Raw genomic sequence first — 20,846 nt, 5'->3', positions numbered from 1 at the left:
TTTAATAATGTAATTGACCTTTAAAGGCTAGTCAATATTTTGCATTTATTATTTTTAGAATAATTTGACACAAAAAAGTCTTACAAACATTTGGAAGAATATGTTCTAGTCATGGAGATATTTTTTTTTGTCCTGTACCAATACGTTTTTCATGTATGAAGCATATCTTTTCCCCAAATGAGTATCTTACACGTATCAAGACTTGTTTAGGACAGACATGATGTAGAATATTTTTAATACAACTGATCATAACAGAGTCAAAGTATGTTATTATACACCATTGAGATAAAATAGATTGTGAATGGTTTGGTGTTCATATGGAATGAGGGTCTGGAGTGATAATTATTTTTAATAATGCAGGCATGAAACCTTGATTCTCCTGTCTTGATACTGCCACAAAATATATTTCTCACTGAGACAACGTTTTAGAAAAATTTACCTTCTCAGTTTTTCTCTGATTTTCTTAAATTACCCTTATCTATAATTCTATTTAATCTGAAAATCCAAGATGTTTAATACTGATTTCTTCGTTTCTGCCTTGCAGGAGAGGTTATACATCAGAGGTAAGGGCTTTATGGTGTTATATTACATTATAAGCTTATTAGGACAATATTTATGTTATAGGCAGGACTGATTTACATTCTTTCAAAATGAGGGTATTTTCATTTATTTTAACAAAACTTATAAGTATGCTTTGCTATTCATTTTCTTGTATATTTGTTGCTTCTTTGTTTTGGGGTTTTATGTCTATTATTCAATGGGTGAACAAAGATCAACTGCCGAACTTTTCAAAGATAAATTTATTTTTTCCTGAATTATTATCTCTCAATATTGTGACATTCCCCCAAATTTATTTTTCTAAGGCTATAAATCTAATCTAGAAACTGTTTCTAATTTAGATACTTTTTTTTTTAATCAGTCCAAGGCTCATTCCTACCATGTTTGAGCTTGAGCTTTTGAAGAGTTAAAAACAAGTCAGACTATTAGAAAGCTGTGGCTTTTCTTTGTGTTAATTTGACTCTCAGTCTACAGAGAAGATACTGGGCATTCTGGCCAATGGTATTTGGTGAATAATACTGTAAGTGGTGCTATCAATGAATCACTGAGAAGTTAGTATGGTTTGGCATACAGCTCTTCAGTTAAGAGAATGAAATAAGCATATGACCTAATTGGCTAACAGTTTAGAATTCATACGACCTAGGTTTTCTGTAAATCAAAATGAATGCATTTAAGAAAAACTGATTTTCAGGAATAATTATAACGGCTAACAGATTGAATCAGAATATCTCTAACTTCAACTTCCTACCCCTTTAAGTGAATACCTTAACTGCACTAACTCATTAACATCTGTATCATGGAAAATCTATCCCTTCAGTCAAATAGTTGTTCTATTGGCCATTTCAAACAGTTGGTTCATTGGTAGGATTATCTCCCTGAACTTCTCTGCCCGCTTTCCCAATGCTTACTTTAAGATTTATGTTGTATAACTATTCCCCTCAAAAGTTGAGAAGCCAAAATTTGAATTGTGTATCTTGTTTTCATCTGGTTAAAGTATAAATTATCATGAAACAGATCAATAGAGACTGTGTTTTTTGAAAAATATGGGTGAAATGGGGGGCAGTGGGAAATGATCTCTGCAAAAACTGAGGAAGGACAATTTCTTTAATCACAAAAGAATTTCTGAAAACGTGCTTAATGCTTGAGTTCAAGCAATCCACATTTTGGTAAAAAGAAAAATGGGGAGCATGTCTTAAATATAATGATGAATATATTACAACCATATCATTATTTTGTGTGCCCTACCCTTCTTCCTCATGAACCTGATTATATATAATATGACTGGGGAGAAAAAAAGAGGGGCAATTTAAAACAAGGTTAAATTTGCTAAAAAGAATTGTGTGATACTTAAAGTGCTTCAGAACCATAAATGACTCTTTGTACTATGAAGCTTAAACCAAAAAATTATTTATAGATTTTTATTTATTAAGGTTATTAGCTTTGATGTTAATTAAAACAATGATGAAATTAAAGCACATTAATTATGGTCTAACATTAATAGTCAAAATATTATTTAATGCTGTTAGTAGCTATCACATGAATAATAAATCATAACCCAAGGTAACCAGTTTTAAGCTGTGGCCTTTTATTCTCTCTTTTCAATGATAATCTACTTTTTCCACCTGAATTATTTTCTAAACCTTTTTCTGTTTTACTTTCCTTTGGCAGCAACAACAACTGCTGAGGCCTTCTCTCCTTAAACCAGAGGTATCAATTTTTTTTCTTTTCAACCTTCACTGAGTCTTGACCTTGACAATACTTTATGTGACTTCGAGGCCCATCTAACATGTGGACAGAGTGGGTGGCTGCCAGTACGGCATAATTTTACAAGGAAGAGAAGAGGTGTTTTTAAATTAAAACAACTAAGCAAATAAATAAGCAAGCAAATCACCTCTCTGCTGTTTTCTGGTGACTGAAATTCCAAATTTTTAGCTTCATTCTCTGGGAATTAGATAAATAAGACCTTTGTTCCTATTAAAAACAAGCAATCATTAAATGAAGCGAGTCCTGAACCTGATCTGTCAGTTATCTTAGTGAATCTAGATTCATCAGAACTGTTCTTGAGATCAGATTTAGGTTAGGCAAAGTCTGAAGAAAGAACGCTGACATCTGTGCTGAAATCACAAAGGTAGAAATTGGGTTGTGATAAACAGACTTTAATCATTGAAATGTGATTCAAAATACTGCCTTTGGGCACGTGTCTGTTTTAAGATGCCTATGACATTTTCTTCTGCAAAAAGAAAAAAGATATTTGGAGTTATATAATAAATGCATATCATTTTTATTTATTTATTTATTATTCGTATATACTTCCTAAATAAAAAGCATATATATTAAAGTTAATTTTAAATATCTCCTTACTTTGGAAAATTTAGTATTTTATAAGCTCCACTTAAAAAAATTATTCCTTTATTCCTATTTCTCAACAACAGAATCTTAACTTTGCTAAAGACAGGCATTTTGTGGTTAGAATTTACTCCCCAAAATTGAGAGGTTGAGTGACAGGAATATTCAACTTTTATACATTTTATCAAAAATTTCCATGGAGACTTCTCCATAAACTGTTGAATCTGATAACTCAGAGTTAAAATCCAAATGCCAGTTACTGGATGCAAGGCCTTAGTCAAGCTATGTATCCTCCTAAGCATCAATTTCATCTTTTATAGAATGTTGGCAGTAATATTTAATATATAAGCTCCTAGCTCAGCAGCTGGGACATAGTGGGAAGAAATTCAGTAAATGGTAGTTATTTTTCTTGTTTTGTTTGCATCAGTATAAACTTTTATACTTTGGTCAATAAGATACTAGGTTAATTCTATGTGTGTGTGGTCAGCAAAAATGAATTTTTAAAATAACATTAAGCATTTGATCTGCCCATAAAAGCACCTTTTAGTAAGCTACTTAGCATGATTTTCTAAACTCTAGGATTTACCTGCTAAGTGGATGGCAACAGGGACTGTGTGGAACAGCAAAAAAGGCCACTATTCCACTATGTTTTCGGGCTGACTTAAGGAGCTTCATGGTCACCAAGTCCTTCCTCCATTGTCTTTTTTTCTGGGTGGTAGAAGTATCCAAGACCGACCCTTCAGAGTATTCCCTTCTACTAGCTCCTATCTCTCCCTACAGACTATAGAGTGACAGATTAAATCTATGATTGAGTTTCCTGGGTTCTTCCCCAGTTGCTCTATCCTTCTATTGTATTTTTTAAAGTCATTTGATGCCAGATATATATTGTAGCTAGCAAGAGCTGAGTTTCATTTACTGTTCAGAGAAAAAGAAAAAGTACGTGTCTGTAAAGAAAATTGATTCTTTTAAAATCTGAAATCCACTCAGTCGCATTATGTTTCCATAACTACTTTATTAGAATTCAACTTCAAAACCTTTGGGTTTTTTTTTTTAATTGTTGTAAGAACACATAACTTGAGATCTTTCTTCTTAAATTTTTAAGTTCGCAATACAGTATTGTTAGCTATAAGCAGAATGCTGCACAGCAATCTCTAAACTTTTTCATCTTGCTTAATTGAAACTTTAGACCTGTTACAAAGCAACTCCACATTTCCCCCTCTCCCCATCCCCTGGCAACCATCATTTTACTTTCGGCTTCTCTGGAGATTGACTATTTTAGATAACACATGTAAGTGAAGTCACGCAGCATTTGCCCTTCTGTGACTGGCTTATTTCACTTAGCACAGTGTTCTCAAGGTTCATCCATGTGGTAGCATATGGCAAGAGTTTTTTCTTTTTTTTTTTTTTTAAGGCTGAATAATACTCCGTTATGTACCACATTTTCTTTATACATTCTTCCACTGATGGACATTTAGGTTTCAACTTCAAAATCATTTGGCAGTCTTTGCTCAGTCTCCCTATGTATTAGATAAAACATGCATTGGTCAAGTAGTTAGGTCTTACTTCTGAGACCTATTTACTTCATTTAAAACAGTATAATTATGTTGGGTTTTGGATGCCTCAAAAGTCTAAGCCTACCAATATGAAATGTGTATTTTTTTAAGTATTTAATTTGAATAAGTCAAATTTAGACTTTAACTTTGTCCCAATTTCTTATTGGTCTGAATTGGCTTCCTACAATAAACGTTTTCCTACAATAAACATTTTTATTGGAAATAAAACTGCAGACATAAAATCATATAGTGCAGCAAAATGAATTTTTACAGCGTGCTCATGCCCTACTAGCTCTCCAGAAGCCCCTCCATGTTAACACTCAGATATTATTTCTCCTTTCCCTAACCACTCACCTAGCTTCTTTTTTCCCAAGATAAGTATTTAATACATATATTTAATTTCAGCTTTATCGAGGTATAAGTGACAAATTAAATTGTAAGATATTTCAAGTGTCCATTGTGGTGATTTGACATATGTATACACTGTGAAAAGACTAACACATCCATCCTCACATATTTATCTTTTTTTTAATTTTTATTTTTTTGGTGAGAATATTTAAGTTGTACCCTTTTAGCAAATTTCAGTCATACAGTACAGTGTTACCAACTGTAGTCACCATGTTTTATATTAGACGCTCAGACCTTGTTCATCTTATAGCTGAAAATTTGGACACTTTCACTAACCTCTCCCTATTTCCTGCACTCAGCAACCACTTTTCTACTCTGTTTCTATGAGTTTGGCTTTTAATTTGTTTTTTTATTTTCAGATTCCACATATAAGTAATACCATACAGTATTTGTATCTCTCTGTCTGGCTTGTTTCACTTAGCATAATGCCCTCAAGGTTCATTTCATGTTGTCATCACAAATGGCATGAGTTGCTTCTAAATAGAGCCGTTTATTGCTCAGTAGCAGCAATATTGTAGCCAATGAGGTTTTTCCAAAGTGTGATTACTGCTAATTGAAAACTTTTTACCTGGTTTCTAACACCTAGATTGGTTTGTCTGTTTTTGAAGTTTATATAAATAGAATAATATAGAATCATGTTTCATTTTGTACCTGACTTCCTTTGCTCATCATTCTGTTGGGGAGATTCATCTCTGCTGTGTGATGTAGTAGTGTGCTTATCTCATGGACTGTTGCATCTGTTTCAGTTTTAGGCTGTTATAGATGATGTATTTTGGTGAACAATTTTACATATATATGTTGGGCACACAGACTGAACTAAATTGAATTTCTGTGAAAAGAGATGCATATATTTGACTTTGGTATTATTCCCAAACATTTCCCAAATGGTTTTGCTAATTTATAATCCCTCCAGAAGTATATGAGAGCTCCATGTCCCTGACACAACATGGTATTGCTGATCTATTTATCTATCTATCTATCTATCTATCTATCTATCTATATTTACTTTTAGTTAATCTTGTGGGTAAACTGAATCCTTTTTAACATCAAAACTGGATTCCTTTGCAATTAATTCACAAAGTATTTGTAACCGCAAATTCATCAGAGAGTACATTTAGTAGAGGAATTGCAAACTTATAAAAATCTAGGGAAGTGATGTAAATGAACAGTTTATTCAATGTAAAAAAAAAAAAAAAAAGAGCAGATGGGGCATCCTATTGTGACTGGGGGTGTAGATGTAAAAAATAATGTGGTTGAGAATACAGCAGTAACCAGGAGAAAACAAGATCGCTTTAAGGAGTAGTACCACCAACTAAATTCATGAAGTATAAAAATATGAGCCCAGTGTTGCCATCTGTTTTTTTTTTTTGAGAGAAATCAAAACTCAGATCTTTAACAGCATTTTCTGATTAGCATTTGGGCAACTAATCACTTTTTTAAAATGATATTTGCCAAACAAAGCACAAGTGAAGGCTATTGTCCATTTCCATCATGCAGGCTGTAAATTTCCACACTTTTTAAATGATATATTAGTGTCCACAGAGGACTTTTTTTCCTGACTCATACTATCTGGATCAACAAAATTAGTTCTTATGAATAGTAGATGATCTTAGAAATAAGTATCCACTCGTTTTCCTGTGTATACCTATACATTTTCCTTCTTCCCTTTTCTTACTTCATTGCAAATTAATTTGGTTAAACCTTGGCAGTTCAACTTATTTAAATGTTAAAATAGAGTTAAAGAGGGAAATACAGTGAAATTGAATTTAATAGTTATTTAAAGCTAGTTCTATATGTATGTCTCAGGAAAAATATCTTTCCATAAGTGTAGAGTGACAAAAATCAATATTGTCTGGAATTTAGAACTGGAAACCTCGAAAGGGCCTACTGTCTGACAAATTTCTTTAAAAAAAAAAATTAAATTCAGAATTAGCAGTATGTTTTAAAGTGTAAATATCCTTGGGATATATCACACATTAGCACATTTTTTATTAATGTATGAATGATTATTTTCAGATCCTTTCATAAGAATAGCATTTGATGAATGGAAGAGCTCTAGATACTAGAAAATTGTTATCAGGATGATGAAACAGTGCTGAAGATAATGTTATAATTTTCTTCAAGGCTAAAGTGTATTAGTAATGTGTTAAATAGATTGAATATTAACTGTCTATTGATAGTTTTTAAAATTATCTAAGAACAAATGATATGCTTACCCGTTATCTTTAACAGGTTTACCATTAGACAAAATTTACTTTCCCCCTCCTCAGTTCTAATAGCATAACTTAATTTTGTGTAAAAGAGTTACAGCCAAATATATATATATATGTGAGTATGTTTAACTAACATTTGTAATTAAAGTTATTTTGACAGCAGTGTTCTGAGTCATCGAATACTAGGTCTGGAAATCTGACATTGAGCTGAAATGTGATAAGAATTTATTTTCAAATGTGATTTCTCTTTTTGAATAATAGGAGTTATCCATGGAGTCTGGAATTGATCCTGGCCAGGAATATGGACAAGATTATTACAGTTATGAGCATGGGTACATCTTCAGATTTTTTTATCCAGTATCTTAATATTTTTATGAATAATAAGGTGTTATTAAATGATTATTATTACTAGCATTTTTATGAGTGTCATTTCATCAGTTTCATTTTTGAAAATGAGTTATGTATCTAGTTTTAGCTTCAATCAAGTTTAACCATGTTTCTATATTGAATTCTGTTTTGATGTTTATATTGATATTGGCTACAACTTGAAAAATGCAATAAAATTATTCAAATTATTTAAATCAGAAATAGAAGTCAAATATATTTGCTCAATTCCTGAATTCACCATTTCTTTCATATGAGATATTTAACATTTTATCTAACCAATCAGCCTCAAGATTTGCCCAAGAGAAATGAAGAAGAAAATACACTTTAGAATCCGGTAATAAGCATTTCGAAAGTCAGTTCTACACACATAAGTTAACTGCTTTCTAAACATACAGTAGAGGAAAATAAAGACCATATTTGAAGCAGATTTTTACTATAAACTTAGAGAATTTATGTTTTGAATAAGCTATCATACTTTCAGAAAGAATCAATTTGGCGCCCTAAATTCTTCAGTTAGTCAAGGAAAAGTATTCCTTTCTCTTCACTCTAGTCTCTCCTAAAACTTAAATCTGAAATAACTGTTTTTCTTGTTATTCCAGGGTACCATTATGGCAAAAGTCATTGGTCATCAGGTTATAGTTCTTTCTCTATAATTTTATAACTAGTTTACAAGGAGCCCAACAGGTGCTGTATAAATATCTGTTGATTGAATGATGAAGAAAAAGAAGAAAACAGAGATCAGTCATGGTTATACAGATCAAATGAAAAACTGCTTAAAGTTGTAAGTTTCTGTTACAGGTATGAAATGCCTCAATATGGAAGTCGCCGTCGTTTGTTACCACCAACTGGACAAGAGGAATACGGTGAGGTGGTTGGCGAAGCTGAGGAGGAATATGAGGAGGAAGAGGTAATTACTGTAATTTTTTTATGTAATGTTAATATTTCAAGAATAATATTTTTTAGCCCTATTTGAATAGCAGGCTACAAAACATTTCAAAAATCAGAAATCCTATTCACTTAGTAGTTGATTTCCATAGAACAATTTAATAACGCTAACCATTCCATTGCCTTGTCTATAGAAAGAAATTATTTTTATATAAGTTTTATTTATTTCTATAAAACATTAAACACTTGGAATAAAGCCACAATAAAATTTATATTTTATAAAATCCTAAATGTTATTCCATAAAGATAATATTATAATCAAATATGTTAAGTATTTTGCAAAACAAAATGCTCCCACATTGTCTAGCAAACCTAAAAATCATGAAAAAGTGCAATATCAATCTTTTAATTATAAGAGAAAAATAAAACCACCAGTATTCTTAATGGAATTACATCATTTAAGTTTAAGTTACCATAATTCATCTATATCAAATTCTTATACTTTGCCTGAAATATTTATTTGGAATACTTATCCAAAAATTTTAAAGAAAAAAGTTTTAATGTCACTGTAGTTTTACCCTGTTCAAAATTTTTAAAATAGTCAGATTTTACATCATTAGCTATTCAGATAAGCTATCATAATTTCCTGATTGCTTAAAATTTTGTTAAAGCAAATACATAAAACTATTAATCAAAGGCTAGGGATGGGAGAGGGAAGAGGTAATGATTAATTTATTTCTTTCTCTTTTGATCTAAGGTGCAAAATAAATTTTGAATAAGAAAAAATGAGAAAGCATTAAATTTTGGTATTATAAGGTATAAGCTAAAATAAAATAATTTACATTTCCTTGAACACCTTCTGTCTATATGCAGTGGGGATAAACAGTAGGGAATTGTGTGATTGTTCTATGAAGCCAGTTTTATAACTTGCATGAAGCTGTCAGCCTGCAGATTCACTCTTGCTTAACTTGTGTGAGACACGGTCACATAATAACCATTCCCCAGCTGACACTTCAATTGCATTTTCATGATTTTCAGGAAAAGGCAAAGGAAGTTAAAAAACCAAAAGTTGAAATTAGAGAGCCTAGTGAGGAGGAAGAAGTAGTTGTCACTATTGAAAAGCCACCAGCAGCTGAGCCAACATATACGACGTGGAAGAGAGCCAGGATATTCCCCATGATTTTTAAGAAAGTTAGAGGACTAGCTGATAGAAGAGGCATCATTGACCTTGAGGATGAAGAGTGGCAGAGACGCCTTGAGGCAGAAGATAAAGATTATTTGAAACTAACACTGGACCAAGAGGAAGCTACAGAAAGCACAGTAGAGTCGGAGGAGGAATCCTCAAGCGACTATACTGAATACAGTGAAGAGGAATCCGAGTTCAGTGAGTCTGAGACGACAGAAGAGGAGTCTGAGACAGAGACACCCTCTGAGGAGGAAGAAAGTTCTACCCCTGAATCAGAAGAATCGGAATCCACGGAGTCAGAAGGAGAAAAGGCAAGGAAGAACATTTTTCTTGCAAGAAGAAGGCCCATTGCTGAAGAGGTCAAGAAAGTCAAAGATAGAAAAGAGGAGCTACCTGAAGAGCCAGAAGAACGGAACGTGGAAGAAGAGGAGGAACGCCCAGCAGAAGAACAGGAAAGTGAGCTGGCCCCTGTGGAAGAGCCCACAGACCTCGAATCTCAAGACATCACTGAGGAGGGCAGTGCAGAATCAGCTTCAGTGGAAGGAGGTGTGGAAAGTGAGGAGGAGTCAGAATCGGGTAGGAGTAGCAGTAGTAGTGAAAGTCAGTCTGGAGGTCCTTGGGGCTTCCAGGTGCCAGAGTATGACCCAAGCAAGCGAGCAAACCAAAAGAAGTCTCCAGGAGCAGGCTCAGAAGGTTACAACACAGCACTTTAAAAGAGATCACAGTAGGTGAAAGTTTTGCAGTGATGAGTGCTCTTGTGTGCAGTGCCTTCTGTGTGTTCTCTGAAATGACACTTGAAGGGGAGGAAATTGATCATGATTCTTATCTCACTTAAGATTTAGAAGCATGCCAGAGAAGTGAATATATATGCTATCCAAACAAACAGATTTGTATATCAGAATATATTAGGGTAAATCTGACTGATCTTTCCTATATTAGTAATTCAGAAGACATGCAATCAGTTACTCAGTATTTAATATTTCATACTGTGATTTCTGTTAATGCAATGTGGCATTATGTATTGCCAGTGATGCTCTGACTACTGGAATGGACTATATGAATATATATATATTATATATATATACAGCGGTTTTGTATCATCTTAAATCCTTAGGACAAGCTGTAACAAATGAGATCTCTACAAGTCTACTTTTGCATATATGTACATTTCAAATGGCAAACATATTATCAAAAATATCATGAACATGTTCAGTTAGGTTTATAGCTGGCAGTTTCAAATATTAGAAGTTAAATGATATAAATTTTAAAAAATAAAAGTTATTACCATTTCCTTTCTGTTGTGGATAGGAATTAAAGTGGATTTAGAAAAAAAATTGAATTGTAACAGTTATAATTGTCTGGGTAACATAATAATTTTGAAATATATATCTGGAAATCCAAAATCATGGCTTACTTAGTGCAACACGTTGGTACTTCACATATCCCAAAAATGGCAATACTATTATTTTAAGAATAACCAAGTAGTTTTTCACCTCTGCACCTTGTCATTTCTAATGTGGATTGGTAAAAGAAAAATAAATTTGTGAAAATTTCCATTGTGTTCCAGTTGCTTACTAAAGGAAAAGTAACAATCATTAGTTTTCTGTTTTGTGTATTACAAAATAAATTGTGCAGGATGGGAAGATATTTTCTTTTAAGTTAACATATATTTAAATGGGATGATCCAGAAAACCAGGACGCTTCAAGTGAATAAATGCATCAAATTATACAAAAAGTTTGGCTAATAATGGAGGATTAATTAAGAATTACAATATTGTAGGTTTAAAAATATCTTTAAAATATTGGGAATGGAAGTATTAGCATGAACAGAATATACTAATAATGCTGGGCTTTCCTTTCAATTTAACTTTCCCAAAAAGTATAGCAACTGTCAAAGAATGGATCAGATTCTTAAATATAACCAATATACTTTTTTTTTCCACAGTATAGCAGTAATTTGATCTAAAATAATACAAGTACTTCCTGAAAATGTCTACTTTCCAACCTAGCAACTTTTTTCAGAAGTTATTAAGCTCTCAAACCAATGAAGAATTTGTGGAAAACAAACTGATGTTAATAAAAAGGTTCTTCCCTCTACCTTTTGAGTTGTTACCTTTGATAGCTTTCTGTCAAAGGTTTTGAATTTTGCAGGCATTGTAATCTTTACCCTTTTAATTCCTTTAATAATGATTCATGCTTTTTTATTTTGACAGTGGGCAAGAAAAAGAATGATAAAGTTAGTTGTTGATCGAGAGTATGAAAGTAGCTCAGCTGGAGAAGACAGTGCTCCTGAATGTCAGAGAAACCGTCTTCACAATCCTAAAATCCACAGTAATATCAATGGCAATATATACATTGCACAGAATGGCTCTGTGGTGAGAACCCGCCGTGCCTGCCTCGCCGATAACTTAAAAGTTACTTCCCCTGTTCGATTGGGGAGGCACTTTAAGAAACTAGACAAGTTGGCAGTGACACATGAAGAGAATGTCCCCTTGAACACATTATCGAAGGGGCCATTTTCTACTGAGAAAATGAACACAAGACCAACTCTGGTTACATTTGCCCCTTGCCACGTGGGGACTGACAGTACAACAGTGAAGCCTTTGGGGAACAGGCTGAAAAGCACAGTTGAACAGGAGTCCATGGTTGACAGTAAGAACATCAAGGAGGTTCTGGACTTCAGTAGTGACCACACGCAGTCAGATGATGAGGAGCTTTGGATGGGTCCCTGGAACAACCTCCATATACCAATGACAAAACTGTGACTGATTTTTTTTAAAGTTATTTTAATATTTACTTCAGTTTTTAATAAACTGCCCTTTTTATTGTCACCGAGAAAACAACGTATGGGATTTATATCATGCACACAAGCTAAAACATTGAACAACAGGCTTTAAAGTTTAAAAAGAGACAGATTTACACTCACATTTGTATCAACTAATTGTTCTTCCCAAATATCTTTTTGGACAGACTCTCAGTTCACTATATAACATCATTTAAACATTTAGCTGTTTTGTTGGGCCTTGAAATTTTTTTCATTTTAATAAAGAAGAAATAATTTACTAAATAATCATTTATATTTTGTTGATTAACATAGATTACTTTTCATCTCTAGCTTCACGGAACTTGTTTTGGTGCATGTAATTTTACTTTTCATAAAAAATGGGAAAAATTTATATTAGAGGATTTTACAGGTAACGGGTTTATACAGTTGCTGTCTATACCATCCTGATTTTTTAAATGAAAGATTGAATTACAAAGAGTGATAGTTAATGTGGGGATCTTCTGTAAATTATGTAGAATCATGGGCCTATTTTCCTTATTGTCCAATAGAAAGTTTTTCAGAGTTTTCATATGTATATGTTGACCTATTAAACAACACTTGAAGTCATATCTCTTTTATAAATATCATTTACAATTTTCCCTGGTGTGCGCCCCACACTCTGTAAACACTCTAACCATACCAATCATAATAGGCAATTTAGTGTAGCCATTTGAAGTTAAATAATTATTTGGAGCATCAGAGCAAAAGCTTCCTGAGGCAAGAAAGGGTCAAATAGGCAGTAATGCATCTAGAACCACAATTTCAGTATGGAAAGTATAGTAAGATCAGAGAAGTCTCACATTAATGCCACCGAACATGAATATTTTATTAACTAACTCAGTATAAAGGAATTTGGCAGGGTCAAGAATTTATATAATATGTGAAATGCCAATAAAGGCTGTAAATTCATAGCTTCAAACATATTATAGTATTTCACTTTTCCCAGCTCCAGTTTATTCATAAAATATTTTAATGCACATAATGTTTATGTGCATAAAATGCAGACCAGAAAATGATCGCCTGGGTCCATTTTTTTAATCAAAGAACACAGTCTTGATTTTTCACCATTGAACAAAGCACAGTGTTTCACCATTAACAGAAATGAAAGAAAAATATCCTTTCAGAAAAAAATCCCTCAAACTTGCCTTGTGTGTTGCATTCTCTCCAGATATAAAAAGGATGAAGCAATATAATTTAAGAGAATTCAGAATTTTATTATGGCTTAGTATTTTATAGATGTAGCTCACTTCAAATTTTGCACAGTATTGACCAAGTTCAGATTTCAATAAAATTCTCTCATGCACGCTTATTATATGGTTGAAAGATTGAATAATGTGTTACTATCTATTTCCCTCCTACATGGTTCATATTTTAAAACTTGTTTATTATAATGCTATTTCCTTATTTCCAAAGTGAACAAATTGTATGTAGCTTAACTTACATGAGTAGTATGTTTTAATTTCAAATTTCAAAAAGTATTTGAGATCTAATACAGTAACATCTCATTTATCTGACATTACTGGAAATTAATGCATGCTACACTCTTGCCAGAAAAACTATCAGCATTAACTGGGAGCTTATTAGAAATATAGAGTCTTGCCCACACCCCCAGGTCTGCTAAACAAGAATCCATGTTCTCACAAGATCGCAAGGTGGTTTGTATGCATATTAACTTTTGAGAAGTAATTACCATTAATACCATTGAGCTCCAGGGCTTACTCCTTGAAACACCAAAGCAATTGTTTTTAGTATAAAATATTTTGGATAGAAGTTATATTAAGCATATTGTGTTTTCCTACATGCTCAATCAGAAATCACTAAATATAAGTTAATAATTTCCTGATGTCCCAGGGTCATCTCAATTAGCATCCTGGTATTCTTTCTGCATATAGATTATGTTGGTTTTTTTTTTTCTTTCTCCAATTTCAGGCTGTGATATTTAACTAATTTTGTCACTGTGCCTCTCTCTAAAATTCATCTTCCAGTTTACTTTGAATCTTCTGGTGAGAAAGTTTGTGTCTTTCTTTGTTTTGCTTGTTATTGAAAAATCATTAAAACCCAAGATAGGGATAAGGTATGTGGATTCAAGCAAAAGTCTTGTGATTCTAAGAAGCTTTTCAGGGTCACTATTGGGATCTGAGCACTGTTCTTGAAATCTGAAAGTTGGCAGAAGACTAATACCCTGATATATGAGATGTTGCTGTATTTTAATGTTCAGTTTTTACAAGGAAATATGCAAAATATTTCCAGCTACTTAGCAGACATATTTCAGCTATTTCAAGTTGACCAGTTCAGTAAAAACAATCATGAAGTTAATATGTCCCTAAGTTAGTGGACATACCTAAAGATAAGCAGTATTTACACAGAGTAGCCAAATCAAATATTTGCTCAGTATATTTTGAGGTAAAGTATACATTGCAGCAAAAGCATTACCAACTAACAGCATAAATCTGGACTGACTGAATAGTAACTTTGATAGGACTTTATTCTATAAAACTCTGACTCAGGATTAAAATTGTGGAATCCAGGGGAGATATTCAAGTGTGTTTAAGAATACTTCATGTAAATGATGTTTCTATGTAAATGTTTATAAAGAAAGTGGTGGTTATTTTTCCTAGATGGGATAGCAGATTTTTGTGGTGGTTCTTAATCAGCACCAGCTTTCAATCAGTCAGAAGAAACAGCAGATCTTGGCTGGTTAAGATGAGAACAGACTGATATGACTATAATATCGCTAAACCTGTTGATTTCAAGAGAAGGCCTTGTTGGCATGAAGGGCAAGGCAAGGAAAATGAAAGAATAGATTCAAGGTGACATAGGGCATTTGTGACTCAAAGATCATGAAATCACAGAGGCTAATCTCTCTCTCTCAACTTCTCTTTTTCATTAGGTACAAACTGTGAGAGTTGTCATAGAATGATAACTGTAGGCTGGCCAGAAGCATCTTTTTAAATCCAGGAAAAAAAAGTTTGCCTTGAATTTTGTATGTGATATGGCATTCATGTTATTAAACCACGTTGTTAACAGGAATGTTAAAACATGTTATTTATGCTAAGTGGTTCTTCCAAATGGGATATGGTAGCTACTATTAAAATATTGTTAATTACATTTATGTATCATAGAGCCAGAAAAAATTGAATATTGATCCTTGAGGGAAGACATTTTCTTTCTTTTACTTCATGAGCCTTACTTTTTCTCTTGCTCTGCTTCACTTTCTGCACTTTCTGCCATGAGTGGGGCTTATATACCACTTAAATTAATTAGTAAAATAGGCAGAAAGTTCTAATAATCCATTCTCAGGGCAGATGCCCACTGGTGCCTGCAAATAACATAGCGATAAGGCTGAGAGATAGGTTCAAAATTATATTGAGGACCTCTACTTTTTAGTGATAATTTCCTCTACTCAAATGATAACATGGATTCTTTTGCTCTATTTTTTTCCTCTCTTGTTTTTGCATTTGTTGACTTCGATCTTTGTAATAACAATCTTTACTTTTTAGATTGGTGTTTTTTCATTGCAATCTACTTTATATTTATGATAAGTTAAGCACATATATGGAAGGCTTGAACATTGTCTATAGTTTGGAAAATTATCAACACATTCACTGCTCTCCCAATTTCTTTTATCCAAACACTTTTTTTAAACAAATATTATGTTACTGTATGTAAAATATGAATTAAAAATTTAAGTTAAAAATGTATTGTTACTCACTACACAATGTTTCAAAAATAAATTTCCATTTGAAAATAATGGCCTCTCTTTCTGTCAGGTGGGGATAAACATCAGTAACGATTTTCCTATTTACATGTTTAGTATTTCAGTTTGATAACACAAAGAAAATCCTGCTCTGCAAACTCTTATCTTTGAACAATCTGGAGAAAGGATGTGTATTTTAAAACTATCATCCTTTCTGATACATTTCATTCATGTATACGTGTTACCAAGTTCTAAGAAGAGTGGGACACTGTGTTTTCTAACATTCCACCTATCCACTTAACTTTTAAAACAATTTTTATAATCCCCAAAACACTAAGATGTTAATATATAATCCGTCAGCATGTCCATAGAAATGCTAAATGACAGCGCAAATATATCAAGAAGTATAGTCAATATGAAGTTACATTATGCCTTTTTACATGATTGAGTTGGATGTTTCAGGTTCGTAATTTGTGTATTTATATCTTTTTCTATTATTCATCCACCTATCTAGCTATGCTCATGTTTCCCTGGATACATGCAGCTTACCTTAACTTTATAATGCAGTTGATGATATAATAACTTCAATCATCTTTTATCTCAAACAATCAGTATAGGGAAGAATAAGTTTTCTAAAACAACTGTCTTGAATACAGAGTAAATTCTTGGCCTTTTGCCCCTTTGCTCTTCATATCATAGAATAGAATTTTATTTATCTTTGTATTTCTGGTGCTCACACCAGAAAAATATTGCATTTAATAGAATGAGTTAATTCTAGCCCTGTCACTGCATGACGTTGGGTGGGTCATTTGACAATTCACCCCATTGGGAAATGACAATAATAACGTCCACCTCAAATAAGAGATAAAATCAGAGATTTGATCTGAACATATTTTTCCATCTCTATAATGGTATATAGAGATGGAAAGAGAATAAAAATTAGAAAGTGTTCTTCATATTCTTCACAAATATGGCCAGATTATAATATTTTACTTGCTAAATACCAGTGTAACTTTTACTGACCTATTCCAAGTAGTTGATATTCTAAGTTATAAGAAAATACATCTTTCCCCCAGGTAAGGAAAATGGTTTGTATTTTTAAAGAGAAATAAAAGAAACCTATAGGATGTTTCCCCTATGACTTGGGCTTCTGTATGGTAAAAAAAGTAATAAAGTAAAATAAATAAATAAATAAATAAGCACTGTTAATATCATGCAATGCCTGAGCTCCAGGAGGACTGTTGAGAGGTTTCATGGGTATGCATGTGAGGGACTCCTGAGCAGTCTCATCTAAAATATGTCCCATTTTAATGTAAATACTTACCCTAAGTACACCTTTTGTGTAGGGTAATCACTGAATTAGCAATGGCTCTTCTGAATTTGTTGTGAAAGAGACAAGATGTTTATCAAAATCTAGCTAAGTTTAGGGGCTTCCCTGGTGGCGCAGTGGTTGAGAATCTGCCTGCCAATGCAGGGGACACGGGTTCGAGCCCTGGTCTGGGAAGATCCCACATGCCATGGAGCAACTGGGCCCGTGAGCCACAACTACTGAGCCTGTGTGTCTGGAGCCTGTGCTCTGCAACGGGAGAGGCCGTGACAGTGAGAGGCCCACGCACTGCGATGAAGAGTGGCCCCCACTTGCCACAACTAGAGAAAGCCCTTGCACAGAAACGAAGACCCAACACAGTCAAAAATAAAAATAAATAAATAAATAATTTTTAAAAAAAGGAATTCCTTTAAAAAAAAAATCTAGCTAAGTTTAGCTTAGAAAATTTAAGCTTTTTTCTTAATCTCAACAGCATGATTTACATAAATGAGTGTACTGACAAAAGATGGTTTGGAAATGTAGTATCTGTGACTCAGTGTCCTTACCCCCTTTACTATCTATTCCCCAGCAGATTTCTTTACTTTTGTCATTTCCTACAAAGGACACTGAATTTTCTAACTCTATAAAAATATTGATCATAGTACAATGAGGAGAGAAAACAAAATTTTAGTCAGCTTGAATACATATATATATAAATAGTATAAGCCAACATTCACATATTTAAATTGATACTTTAGTTACATAGACATATTTAATTCATATAATAAAGTCATATCAAAATATTGCTTTTATAGATTCTGATTTGCCATATAATTTTATTTATACTATTGAATTCATCATTAATATCAATCACTAAGGTTTTTCCAGAGGTACAGGTACTATTCATGTAATAAGACATTTTGGGGCGGGGGGGAGGTAGGAGGAGACTAGAGATGTATATTCCTGATGCAACAAACGTATGCCTTTTAAAAGGAAGGCAAGTATACTGTATGCCTTTTAAAACTAAGCTTTAAAGGTTTACTTACATTAACATGTATAATTGAGATAGCATTACCATAACTTGCTTGATAAGCAATAAGTATAGGCTTGAAATAAGTGTCTAAATAGCATTATTAGGTTTATATCAGGCTTTTTCTACTGAGAGACAAATTCACCCAAAGACCTTAGGGCTGAAATAATTTGGGCCCTAAGCTACCAACATGTCATTATGTAGTCATGTCCCAATGTTTGTGTCTAGGGCGGGGCTTGACAAATTTTGGTTGTAGTCATTCCTTTGTTACTATATTACACTGGTCACATCCCAAACTCTCTAGTTCAGTTTCCATAACTACAAAATGAGTTTGGATATAGGATTCTTAGGGCCATTTTGAGTAGAAGCTGAAATAATGGGCACAATATTACCTCGAAACAAGCAAGCTGTATAAATACAACTATGCTTTACAGAACCAGCTGCTGTGCCCATCTCCTGCCTGTGTTATTTATTTATATCCCATTTCAGAACAAAAGGTCTCATGGTGATTTACAAAAATGCATAGACTACAAGAGGTGAAATAAGGTTGAAAGAATGAGACAAAGGGAAATAAAGATAAGGGAAGAATAAATATAGTGCTTAGATTAGCACTCATTATGTGTGCCACGGTTCTATACATTAGTTATGTAAGCCACAAATTTAGTCCTAATCTCCACCAGCTGTCAGATCAAAAAGGAAAGTACAATTAGTTACAAGATTCATAGTGTGCATAAAGTTAGAAAACAATTATTGAAGAGAAGTCAGCTTTGCTTGTTATCAAGACAGGAGAGAAATTTTTCCTAAGGGACCTTATAAAAAGTACACTATATGATATATTGCCTTAGATGTATCATGCAAATTTTATTTCTTTGCTTCTCAATTTTCTCTTGCAAAGCTTGCAAACACCAGCCTTCGTTCTAGATCTTAAAGTGTTTAAGTCACTGACTCTGTCACCCTGCTACCAATGTTTCCTACGATGACAGCTGGAAGGGTAGATTGCCAGAATATTTTCTACTTTCACTAGCATTCTTTCTTGACAACAGATTTATATTAATCCCACTTTAATTAAGTCATTAACCAAAAGCCTGGTTGTAAAGCTCTATAGCTGTGCTGTTCGCTGATGATGGCATATATAAACGCTGACCTATTTCTTTATTTCTTCAGAATATAGATTTTCCCCCTTGAAGTTTGAGCCTGAATTTAGGGAACATTGTTTTAGACCAATGAAACCAGCTCTTATAAGGTAGGTAAAAATATGAAGACTATGCTATCACCTTAATTGCTTGAGTAATTTAGCCTAATTATGTCCAGTATATTAGCATTTCATACTCATATATTTGGACAAGGATGGGTGTAGTTAGTGGTATTTTCAGTGATGTCCTGGTAAACCAGCTCTCTAGAAAAAGCAAACAAAAATAAAGCAAATCAAAATGATTTGTTGTGTTTTCAGATTTCTGTGATACAAGTATTCCTACAACAGCCATATCCAGCTAAATTACCAGCTTGGCAAATTCTTGAAATTTTAACAAGCAAGTATGGACTTGTTTTACATGTTTTGTACTACAGCAATTATTAAGAGCACCTACTTTCACTTTTAAAAAGGCAGCAGAAACTTTCCCTGGAAGTCAAGAAAGGCTTTACAGAAGAACCTGCCAGAAAGATAATAGAAAATGATCAAAACAAGTCTTTGTATACAATGGGGGAAGAGAAGAGAAACAGAAGGACCAGCACCTTCTCTCTAAGCAGGAGAGAAGATCTTTCTACCTCCCTCACCTTATCCTGGTCCACATACCTCAGTAAGTCAGTATGGTCACTGAACGTGGCTGTCTTCCCAAAAAGAATCATCTTGGCTGCTTTCTGAGTGATGAACAGAACAAAAGAAGTTGGGCGGGGGGGAGGTGGGGGGAGGCTACAGAAATCTATTTTAAATTTGGGGATTTTCTCTTGATCTGGAAGAGGGAAAAAACTGTCCTTTAATGAAATACTTAGCATGACTAATTGTACACAGTTACTGCTAGCTGCCTGTCCAGTGTCCATCCCTCCTTTCTTCTTTACTAACAGAGGCCTGCTTTGGGAGGGGGTATACATGTGCCCTTCTAAAATTCTCACCTTCTCAGTTACAGGTGGTCCTGTGACCCAGGTGTGGCCAATGAAATGTAAGTGAAAGTGAGATAGGCTGGGACCTGGGACCGTTTACTCCAGCAACAAAATACAAAGAAACTGTAAGGGACTAAAAATAACTGCATGTGTGTGCATTCGGGCAGTTATGAAAAATAAGTTACAAAAAGGCCACCAACTACCATTTCTGAGGTGCTGAGAGCAAAAGCAGGGTCCAGTGCATGATCCCTGCACACGGCACCACCAAGGGGGTATGCAGACCACCTAAGCCGCCCCCCTGGCCCAACCCACCGATGCACCTCCACATTCACCCCATTTAGGGAACCAATTCTCAC

The 20,846-nt window shown here is 33.7% G+C and overlaps 1 protein-coding gene across 8 annotated transcripts in view; it reads left to right on the top strand.

The window, feature by feature from the left end:
• PCDH15 (protocadherin related 15) overlaps positions 1-12,301 on the top strand; it is a 755,972-nt gene extending 743,671 nt beyond the window's left edge. For 3 of the 8 annotated variants that reach the window (XM_028166694.1, XM_007182831.1, XM_007182832.1), the window contains 2 exons: positions 8,264-8,372; positions 11,750-12,301. In XM_028166694.1, coding sequence (XP_028022495.1) covers positions 8,264-8,372; positions 11,750-12,301 — 661 coding nt within the window. Of the gene's footprint in view, positions 1-544; positions 564-2,226; positions 2,266-7,339; positions 7,411-8,263; positions 8,373-9,388; positions 10,250-11,749 lie in introns of those variants that run through there. The other 5 variants (XM_028166693.2, XM_057531449.1, XM_028166692.1 and 2 more) reach the window with 3 other exon arrangements.
• Positions 12,302-20,846: the final 8,545 nt, after the last annotated feature.

The sequence above is a fragment of the Balaenoptera acutorostrata genome, chromosome 16 (assembly GCF_949987535.1).
Source record: "Balaenoptera acutorostrata chromosome 16, mBalAcu1.1, whole genome shotgun sequence".
Taxonomy (NCBI): domain Eukaryota; kingdom Metazoa; phylum Chordata; class Mammalia; order Artiodactyla; family Balaenopteridae; genus Balaenoptera; species Balaenoptera acutorostrata.
Note: the sequence above shows the minus strand (reverse complement) of the source record. Positions and strands in the feature narration are given on the sequence as shown.